The sequence below is a fragment of the Cardiocondyla obscurior genome, linkage group LG19 (assembly GCF_019399895.1).
Source record: "Cardiocondyla obscurior isolate alpha-2009 linkage group LG19, Cobs3.1, whole genome shotgun sequence".
Classification (NCBI taxonomy): Eukaryota; Metazoa; Arthropoda; class Insecta; order Hymenoptera; family Formicidae; genus Cardiocondyla; species Cardiocondyla obscurior.
This window is the reverse complement of record NC_091882.1, coordinates 2,606,749-2,617,668: the sequence shown is the minus strand read 5'-3', so window position 1 is coordinate 2,617,668 and position 10,920 is coordinate 2,606,749. Positions and strand designations below refer to the sequence as shown.

The window sequence follows — 10,920 nt, the reverse complement described above, 5'->3', positions numbered from 1 at the left end:
AAATGCACACATCTCGATGTTACACATTTATAAAACGTTTTTTGTCTAACAGATATTATTTGCCGTCGGACTATTGACGATAAGAAGACGATAATTAACGAATAAATCACTGCTGGCGAAGTTAGATCGATTACGTTCGTTCAACAAACGAGGCTTAACGCGTGTTGTGCGATCGATGCGGAAAATAGATAATTGTTAAACGTAAGTCCGAGCATTGGTACTTGCTGCGATTCAGCTTTCCACCCGTGGCTTGCGCGATAGGCTTTTCATCCTGAAATCTGATTCCGTGCATTAATCATTTGAGTAAATCGTATATGGCTAGAAAGCAGAACTCAGTGGACAGCATATAAAAGCGTTGCGAAGCTAGAGCACTATTGAAGCCGCCGGTTAGGTTTAAGTTAGGATGCGTTGGAAGACGATGTCGTGGATCTTGTTTCTTGGCCAAAGAGCACGTTACGTCGGCATAAAAAAAAAGAAAAAAAAAAATACCATTTAGACGTGATCGTTGTGCGTTGTGAAATCTGTTGGCAAACCCATAAGCGACGTGTTCATATATCTTTTGTAAGCAATCGATACACTAACTTTATTTAAGTCTATAAAAATTATCATGTGGAAAAAGCATACCATACAGTCGAAGACGCGTACCCTGTTCAGTCACCGGCGTAGAAATTTAATGGATTAATGTATGCTGAAAAGAACATGTCTATTTATTTAAAGGGTTATTTATTACGCCACACAATTTTATTTGCCTAATATGTGTACGCGTAAAAGATATAAAAAAAAAGATTCTTTGATTGGTACAGAATAATTTGAATAGCAAGTTGATCATTTTCACCTGTTCTAGTGCCGCTTTAATGACGTCGGATTAGACGAGCGCGGTGATGAAGAGTGTTGGTAACGATCCTGATTTCTTCGTCCGACTCAGCTGACGGACGTCGTGTTAGTCCTTTCTTCGGTGTACTGCAAAGAGACGAAGTGGCGGCTTGTTTCGCTTGTGGCGTTGGAAACGAAGAGCGACGGATAAGTGGAGGCGGCCGCGCTCCTAGATAATGAAGTTTATTTGTCTTATCTAGAGGGATTGAGTTAAGAAGGTAATCTCTCGTCGATCTGTATTGTACTAGCAACGGCTTTTGATATTTTAATCGTTAAAAATACCATTACGAAACGTTGACTTATCTATTCGGTCAGAATTATATTATAAATTTTGTTTCGATATTATTAACGATATTTTGTATTAATTATTTTCAGTTTAAAGTGTGAGCAAATGTCGAACAATATTGCGAAGGCGAGGGTATACCTAACAAACGCAATGCAGAACGGTGCATTCCTGGTATCTCAAAGGACATTTGGCTTCTAATTAATTCTCTTGAAATGGGACGTCTTGTGGCGGGCGTGTCCACGTTGGAGGAGCATCTTCTCGAAATAATCGTTCCTGCCCTAGATGAATCCTTATGCATTTTTGAAAAGAGAAGGTGCAATAGTTTCACGAATGCGTGTCTATCCGTGCATCGAGAGACGGTTTTTACTAGCTCCGCGAAGAAACAGCAAAGCTCTTATCCCGTCGGTCTCTGCCGAATATCGCAATTAATTTCCTAATGGTGCAAACAACTAACAATCTAGCTCTAATTGAGTTTCTAACTTATATCGGGGCAATATTTAAGTGCAAATCATGCATAATGTGTTTAAACAATTAAGGATATTGACTGCTTGCGTTGAAACAAAGTATTGCACGTAAGTATTATTTTTTTAATTAAAAAAAAAGAATTAAAATAATAGCTTTATTTTAAATAAATGTTTAATTGAAATATTTAATTATTTAGGAAATTATACTGCGTTATTTTCGAAGACAAGGCTGAATGTTTTGAAAACTGTCACGCACTCTCCAATTGAAATTTCTCAGTGACACGCGTTTCTCGACATATTCTACGCTTTAAGGATACCAAGTTCCAACGCAAGTGCTTAAGGACTTTTGTAATATGTGACGCAATACTTTTTCTCTGGCGAAGCGTATTCGCAGTACTTCAACGAGGGCAGCTATTACTGATACGAGTAACATCGTCACGAGTATGTGGCCTGCCACCGTGACGGACTTCATCTGACGCGTCTTCAAGATCTCTTCAGCGCTTTCTTTCATTTCGATGCTCCTCTTGGACCTGTATATCTTCCTCTCTTTTTCGTCCTTATCTTCTTTACTATCCTCTTCCTCTTCAGAGCCGCTGTCATCATCGTTGTCATCCTCATCATCGTCGTGCTCGTCGTCCAGCACGTACGTGCAATTTTCGTCGTAATCACTCATAAAGACGGACATCAAGCGATCCTCGTATTGCAAATTCGGACAGCGTCTTAATTTTCGATGATCCATCGGTATCACGGGCTCTCTTCCTTTCTCGCCCGGGTGGCTGGCGCCTCTTTCATACCGGTCAAAGTAATACGCCTCGAATAACAATCGTAAAGACAAGGAAAGAAACACGCCGAATATCGCTATTATCACGTAGAGACTAACGTTGATGCCCAACGACAGTCGTGTTCCCGTTATCATGGTGAATTACGTATGGTACCACGTTATTTATCTAAATATCTTCGGCCCGGGACTGGTACCGTCGTTCTCGCGAGTTACCATAGTAACGCGAGATGTATTCGGCGGCATTCCGATTTATGCGCTTTTCTAATTGAATGCCAGCCAGCGTATTGATGTTAGAAGTTCATCTAAAGCCGCGAGTGTGCACTTTCCGATTGTCGTTAGCCGTACAATTCAGCACGTGACAATGCGCCCGACAGTCGTAACTCTTCGTGCCACGTCTCGACGCAACTGTTGCGCGTACCGTCGTGCAAAGCACTTCGTGGCATAAGCCTGGATTGTTGGCTGCGATATTGATTTCTCTAGTTGGACCGAGCACGTACGCGCAAGTCTAGCGGTGCCTCGTCGCCTGTCGCCGGACACCACGCACATGCCGGTAATTAAATTACGCTCATGATGAACGGGACGGTGACAATTTGTCACGGGGTTTCGAGCACATTGAAGGACGTCTAAGAATATCCGTACGATAGGTCAGATATTACTGTGGGGAAAAGAAAAACGAGGAGGCAAAGTCTTTCTTCTTACAAGGTAAGCTTATAAGAAAAAAAATAAAGACTCTAAACCCTTTAATCGATAATGTTAATTAATTATCGAATAATTTGCTCACTGCTAAACTCTTTGTTGTAGGAAAGTGATGAAGACTAAGTTTGAATGTTCGCAATGTCGAGTTCGAGCGACTGCGCGCGGAATACGAGACACGAGGCACTTCGCATGGAGTTAAGTCATCGGAATAGATGTGACCACCGTTTCCCATTGAATGGAAGAAACGTTGCGTCGTGAAGCCGCGCGAGAGCGGCAGTTCTCCCGCGTGGTTCTCTAGCCGCATGCATAAATAATATTAGACAATGTCAAATTAAAATTCGTATCTTTCTGCGATGCAACAATGGAGCGTGGCGAGGACCAACAAAGGAAACGCCTGCCGCGCCGACCCGCGACGGGGCAAGTGGTAGCATCGTGGCGGCGGCATTTATAAAAGTAATAAAACAGCCAAACAACAACTCACGGGAGTGAGCGGCAGCGGAAACAGAGAGGAACAGTCGAGGGGTAGAAAGGGCGAGAGCAAGCGGGACAAGCTGGAAGATGAAAAGAGGAAGAGGCGCGGGAGAGGAGCTGGCAAAACAGAGCAAAAGAGAGAGATGAAACATAGGAGAACAGCGATCCAACCCGACCGACCGGTAGCTCGGCCAGTACACGTATATCTTGCTCTGCTACTCCGATTCTTCGAGGTTCTCATTGATGAGCTCTCCCGTGCCTTCGCGGAAGCTTCGATGATCGCGTGCGAGGGACTCTTTAAAAATAGCGACGATTACCTATCGGATGTGCCGGCGCAGGAAACGATTCATTAAGCGGAAACGGTGACGTAAGCGAGGTATAGAAATTTGGAAAAAAAACGAGATCCCTTCATGCGTCGATCTTTGACGAAGATTATTTCGGCGAACGTTCTAATACTTTTTATTTTTAGGGCAATTGGAGACGGACTCGGGAGCGAGATGAATTTGTCGTTCAAGTATCCGACGCTTCATAAAGAGAGCAGAGCGTTTACGGTCTCTAAGAGGTATGTATAATTATCCCACGCGACACAATTATTTCGAGGAGCATGCCGGAGAGCGTGCAGGAGAATCGATTATCGCACGCACCACAGGTGCGAAGGTGCGCTTCGAGGTCATCGATTGAGCGATTTTCACAGGTCGTCGATCGGCGATAGTGCGCATAGGCGGATAGGTTGAGAGCCAGGGTATGTAGAGCAGATGCTGCGCTCCGGCTGTGGCGGGGTGCGTGATTTTTCACCGCCGACAGCTCCTCCTTCGAGACCGCGTGCATTCCACTTCTCCCCTTCTTCTTCGGGGCCTTACCGTCGCCTTTTCTCCCCGAGGCTCCTTCATCCTTCACTCTTCGTTCCTCGCGCCCGGCCGGCGCGCGCCTCATCTCGCTCGCACCCGCTCCCGCCGTTCTCCAACGTGTACCAGCCGCGGACACGCCACTGGACACCAGTTGTACGATCTTAGATTTGCCGATCTCCCGCGTCCCGAGTGCACCGACACACCGATACAGGACGATGCATGCATCCGGACGGGGTACGGCGAGCGTGATGCATAGGGCGCGCCCGCGAGCTACTCTCGTAGTCGCGTGTGGCTCGCGATGAGCGCGCGCGTATGCACGCGAGTCACGCAAAACGGACGGCGTTCCTATTGACACGTGAGTAAATTTTAGAGACCTATATAATAGCGAAAATCCAGAAGACACGTAACGATGAGAAAGAAAGAGAGAGAGCATTCGTTAATAGCAAAATTGAGAACTACAGGAAATGAAAAACTCGTCGTTTCGTCGGCGCTCCAACTTGCCGCGAACGACTTGAACACGAGACTATATCTCACATCGCGACGCTCCCGTCTCTGTCTGAATTACCATTCTGTTTGCCGCACATCTTCCATAAATAAAATTAATACAACGCTCCGCGCGGAGTCGTACGTGTGCCATTCATCCCCTCGCGGCCGCGAGCTCGCGAGTAGATATCTTGCCCCGCAAATTATAATGTTATTATGCAGATTTCAGTGCGCGCGTACCGTTTGCCTTTCCCTTTTTCACCTATCGTCCCCCGATCGGCGTCACGACGCGGCCGGGATCACGATTACCGTCATCGGAAATCACACCCTTGGCGCCCCCACCGGGGGGAGGTAGAGGGGGTGAGGCGTGAATGCAACTAATTGACGTTGCTTTCGTGCCGCGGCGTCGCTCGAAGGGTGGAGCGCGGCTTCGAAATGGCTGTGAAATTTCCATCTATACCGCTCGTAAAATACAAGGGGGCGCGGGGGTGGGGTGGGGGGGGAAGACGGGCGAGGTCGAAGACAGGGGCGAGGGGGACGGGGTCCAGGGCCGCGGGAGACGTCCTGTCGCGGATGCTGGGGAAGGATGCATCGCAATTACGCAAATTGCGGCTCTGTTCTCGCCCGCTCCGGGCTCACCGCCCGCGGAAGAGCTTCATGACGGGTGGCGAGGGCCGACCGGGTCCTCCTCCGGTGGCGCAGGACGCCGTCCCGGTGGAAAAGATACCCCGGACGTTCACGTGCGTGCAGGCCGGTTGCACGGTACGCTCCGGGGACCGCGCTCGATTACCTCCGTTTCACTCCGCGGCGGTTTGAATGGATAGGATCGAACGCGACGCGTCGTCGGATGCTGCGAGCGGCCGGCGAACCCTTGTCGCCGAGACTCATGACGGAACGAGGACGTTCGCCGGAGTAATTGGTAGACCGTACCTCATTTTTTAGCGGTATTCGCGTGTCTTCATCGGCCGGAATGAAATTGCACGAATATATCAAGAGCCGCGAGCGAATGGTCTCGATAAAGAAAAGGAGTAAATTGCAATCGCGTTAAGAGGAGGAAATCTTACAGATTCTAGCGTGCGGATGATAAATCGGAGTATAACGTGCGATATTTCGTAAAATTCAGGGAATTTTTCTTTTTCCTTCTTCTTTTTTTTTTTCTTTTTTTCATTGCATATAGGAGATCGCAATAAATTTTTCATACGCCTTGACGATAAAAAGCCGACATTGATACTGTCTCGTAAACTTCTTTCTTTTCTTTCACGTGCGTGATTAATATCTTTTAAATTTAACCCGGGTATAAAATATGTACAAGAGTGATTATTCGTTATGAGATTGCATCGGTTCTCGCGGGTAATTGATGCACGCTCGCCGAGATCGCGAGTGGCAAGCGGTTTGAATGGTGGGTACGAAAAACGAGTTTGTCGTCTCGAGTCCCGGGCGACGAGCTACCGTTCCGGAGGAGGCATCGGACAAGCCGGCACGGGAGGCTGCCGCGTCTGGCGTGGCACCTCCGCTCGCGGAACAAGGAATCGGCTCGGTCCGATGAGAAATGCCGGTTATATCGGGAAACTGGTCGTGGCGTGTGTTCGTTCGAGGATAGCGCGTGGCTTATTAGCCCTGATCAGCTCCGCGATAAATTTATGTGTCGTCCCGAGATATATATACGCGCCGGCGTTGCATGCGGGAGCTAGCTGCCGGCGAAGGAAAAAAAGCGCGCCTGTTATTCAGGATACTCCGGCGTTCCCGTCCCGCCGCGATACCACCTATGTCCGGCGAATGTTTTTGCCGAAGCGCACGATCGCACGACAGTATCCCTAATAGAAAGCGACAGAGGATCCATTAGCTTTCATTGATACCATTGCGGGTAATCGTGAAACGTAAGTCGTTCCCCGCCCCGACGCGAGGCGTGCGCGGGATGTAAAAGGGAGGCTGCGACTTCGAGGTTCAGAAACGCAACGCGTTACACGAATTATTTTGTAGACGACCGTACGCGGAAATTGATGAAAAAAAAAAAAAATGTTGAAGTCGAAAGGCGTCGTCGCGAATCGAACGCGAATACTTTTACGCTTCGTAAGCGCTACGAAGATGATTTTTGTTAGCTTATTATCGTCTCATTCGCTTTCGAGCGGAGGTATATTAGCCGCATATTTCCATTATATTTCCCAGCAGACGGTACTTTACTTCGAGTATCGTGAATTAATTTTCAATTCGCCACGGATATCTTTCTAATAGCGAACCGATCCCCTCCATCGCGCGCTTGATGCGAAATAAATGTCCTACTTGATTCGCGCATCAGCGCAACATTTCGTCTGTATGCGATTCGCCTTACTAACTTTTTTTCTTTTTTTTTTTACTTTTTCTTTTTTTTTTTTTTTTCTCGGTGAACTTCGCCGGCTGTGATGGATCTGTCACAGCGGTGGAATACGATAAGCTGCGATATTTTACAATTTTCTCGGGACAGGTCTACATACTTTGCGATTTGAGCGAATCGCTTTGGCTCTCTCGAGCTTGATGAAATACGCGAGCGCGTTAGCGCGAGCTCCTAGCTGCGGCCACGATTATTGCTCGGCTCTCTTTCTCTCTTTCTCGATAAAACCTCGTAAATTCTCAACTTGGTTACGCGACGAACCTGCACGCTTCCAGGATATAAAGTTCTTACTTGTCCGGCTCAGCAGGTTTTGCGTCGCGTCTGGTATTCGATCTGGTAGGATCGAGATAGCGGGTAAGATGCAACCGCTCTATTTCAGATTTTTATGCTAATCCCTTAACGCGGATCTTCCCCCCCCCCTCCCTCCCTCCGTGTTACGTCCGCGCGCACCTGTTGAGCACATGTCGTACGTCGCGCACGGCATCGTTTGCCTCTTTTTCCCTCCTTTCGCGTCGATAGCCGGCATTAAGGCGCGATTATAAAGCGGAAGAAGAAAAAAATGTTTTCCCCTGCAATCTGGACGACGATCTCCGGCGGGTTACCGGTAGCGGGAACGCTTTTAAGCGCCACGTCGAGTCGCGCGCGACGAACAGCGATTCGCCAGAAGTGTATTAACGAGCCAGGGGCCATAACGCGAGCGTTTATTTCTCTATCGGCGGCGTCGGTTCGCGAAAGGGTCCGATAGAAGCGGAAACTTGTACGGGAAGCCGATAATTAGCTCGGAGCCGAATCGGCTCTTAAGAGGCGAGAGGGCGAGGAGGAAGGGTACGCGATCGCGCGTACCCCAGTGGCCGACGGTAATCGCCGTAATTTATGCCCCAGGCGGGCACTCGAGGGAGGGACACGAGGGGAGGCTCGTTGAGATAGGCCAAGAGCGTAAAAAAGGCGTACGGCGAAAATGTCGCCCAATTAACGGGTGAATTGGAGCGGCCCGAGGTCGTGCCACGACGCGCGTAGCCGCGTACGCGCGTGTATGCGTGTTTTACGCGTGCGTTCCCCCGTGTACCGACATCCGCGCGGAGGGTAGCCGGACCGGGGACGGGGAGGAGGATGCTTAACGAGTCTTCTCGCTCGCGCGGGCAAAAGCCGCCGCCGCGTCATTAGCGCGGGAGCGAGCGAGTCCGGCTTAAATATCGCGGGAGCGTTACAGCTGAACGAGGAGGAACGTCGAAGGACCGACCTCGCCGAGAGGCGCGCCTTCTCTTTTGAACCTCTGAGGCCACTTTTACGATTTTATTATTGGCTCTTGCGCTCGCGATATTTATGCGACGCCGCGCGATATTTTCCACGGCGCAACGCGTCGACTTTAATAGCGGGGCCGCCTTATCCCCGGCGGAGGACGAGGGGGTGGGAGGGACCCTTTGCCGTCTGCGTCCGCGATGCACTAACGACGCTCCGAACGCTCGCGACTTAATTAGGAAGGCCGGCGGAACCGTCCGTCGTAAGAAGACCGCGACGTTTTCGCGCTACGAGATTTTACGTCTCGCCGAGGCGAAAAACAGACCGTTTCTCGAAGCGGAAAAGCACTCGCGCGCGACGCGAGAATACGCCCTGCTTCGCTCGAGAAATAATTGATCGAAAAAAAAAAAAATACTCGCGTTTACATTAGTTAATATAATTAAAATAATAATCGGGAGATGAGTTATATATAGCCGCGCGCTGGGATTGAAGAGACTTTTTCTAATAATCTCACCGGCTTATCGGGTCGTGTTCTTCGTTATGGACGGGTGATCGATAAAACGATAGGGTGCGCCGATGGATTTTCGAAGTATCCATCGATCAAGCGGGAAACCACGTGAAGGATACTAGCGTTCACAATCTCCCACACTTATCGGATGTTAATGAGCCTAATGAATGTAACCGAAGCGAGCTCGACAACATTGGCATTGAGATAAGTCGCTCGTCAACGTATCTCGCTGTATGCATTCTGCGCGCCAGTTAATATTCATTTATTTATGCATCTTCGTCGAGATATTCTCGAAACCCGTTTAATAATGCAAAATCTTTATCGCGGTCATGTTAAAAAAAAAAAAAAGAGAGAGAGAGAAAAGAAATATGAGATAAAAATGAAGGGCCAATCCGAGCGACGGTTGGAACTAACCATATGTCATTTCGCACGACCGTCTTGCTTTTTAAACGTTATTACATCTGTTACTTGAAAACGAAATCATTGCGCTGAAAACATCCGTCGCAGTTAAGCGCGAGATGTCCAACTTCATTTTCTTCTCTAACGCGCAAAGACTCTACTTTACGACGTCGAGAGTGACGAGAGGAGATAGCTCAAGGTATTCAGATTTCAATTCAATTTTCTCTCCCCCGACTGGCTTGCGGATCGTTTTATCGGACAGAGGATTTACGACATCTTATTCTCGGGACGGCGAAAATCTGAATGTCATTTTCGTTACTATTCCGGGTGGTTGCTCATAACTATGCCGTCATCGTCAGAAGTGTCAGGACCGCGTAATATTGCTACGAAATTACCTATCGGTCGTTTTTCACGTCGTCTTTCTTTCTTTAGGACGACTACGCTTTAACTTCCGCAATGCGCTTTTTTTTTACTAGAAGAAACCATGCACGTGCTATTTTTTAAGAAACCCCAAGTGCAAACTACGAAAATAAAATCATGCGACTTACCGATCTGCATGAGCTTCAGCGGAGTTGTAGAATTCTGCCGGTGACTGTAACATAAAATGAAACATATTAATGTAGACGTGTTAGCGTTTAAATTAACGTAAGGGTAAAGCTTTATTTTTAAGGGTAAAGTTTTTTTAAGAATAGAAATTTATATTTACCTAAAAGTTGCTCCGCCGATGCAGGATGCCCGTCCCGGGCCTCCTCCTCCTCTCAGTTTGCGTGTCGAGTCATCCTTCCGCGCACTGGACACTCGCGAACGCGCCCGATTAATTAATTGTCGCAAGAATTAATTTTTTATTTCACACTTTCGCACGATAGTCCGCGACACGCCCGTTAAAAAATTTTTATATAAAAGAATGACGCTCGAATACTTTGCGGAACTCCCGAAGCGACCGACGAACCGGCTGCGGTTCGTATTCGTTAATTCCGGCGTGCGACACTTTTTTCCTTCCACTTTTTTTCAACGGGGATGTCAGGCTGGTGCTCTCCTCCGACGAGAGTCTTCCTCTGGATTTTTATCTGTAACAAAAAGAGTTATATTTGATTAGCAAAAGTGGCGAAAATTTAACTTGCTGCGTAAGTAACGCAGCTGCGTACGCTTGACGTTTTTTTTTTTCACGTATTTTTTAAAAGATCCTAGTTGCAAATTTAATCGAACCTCAAATCTCCGATCACGCGTAACGCATCTATTTTTTTAATTAGGAAAATCGCCGACTTGACAGTCGACGCTGGCTCTCGCTTGGTAATTAGAATTCGTAACACGCCGCGTTCCTGATCGCAGCAATCGGTGTTAATTAGTAATTCAGATCTCGGGTTAACGGGCCCGTAATTTCGACGGACACTCGCACGCGACGCTCGAGATCGGATCGTGAATATTAGACGATTTCTTAGGTGCGGATTTTCTGGCGATTTCGCGCTTTCTACGAAGAAGTCGCTCTCGAGACGATCCGATCTTC

The 10,920-nt window shown here is 47.9% G+C and overlaps 1 protein-coding gene across 1 annotated transcript; it reads right to left on the bottom strand.

Moving 5' to 3' along the window:
• On the bottom strand, positions 1–3,049 carry LOC139109891 (uncharacterized). Its single transcript, XM_070669307.1, has 5 exons — positions 1,991–3,049; positions 1,298–1,448; positions 836–1,042; positions 625–688; positions 1–521 (listed from the first exon to the last, which is right to left on the bottom strand). The coding sequence occupies exons 1-3, from the start codon at positions 2,537–2,539 to the stop codon at positions 852–854; spliced, it is 891 nt and encodes a 296-aa protein (XP_070525408.1). The 5' UTR covers positions 2,540–3,049; the 3' UTR covers positions 1–521; positions 625–688; positions 836–851.
• Between the last annotated feature and the right edge of the window lie 7,871 nt (positions 3,050–10,920).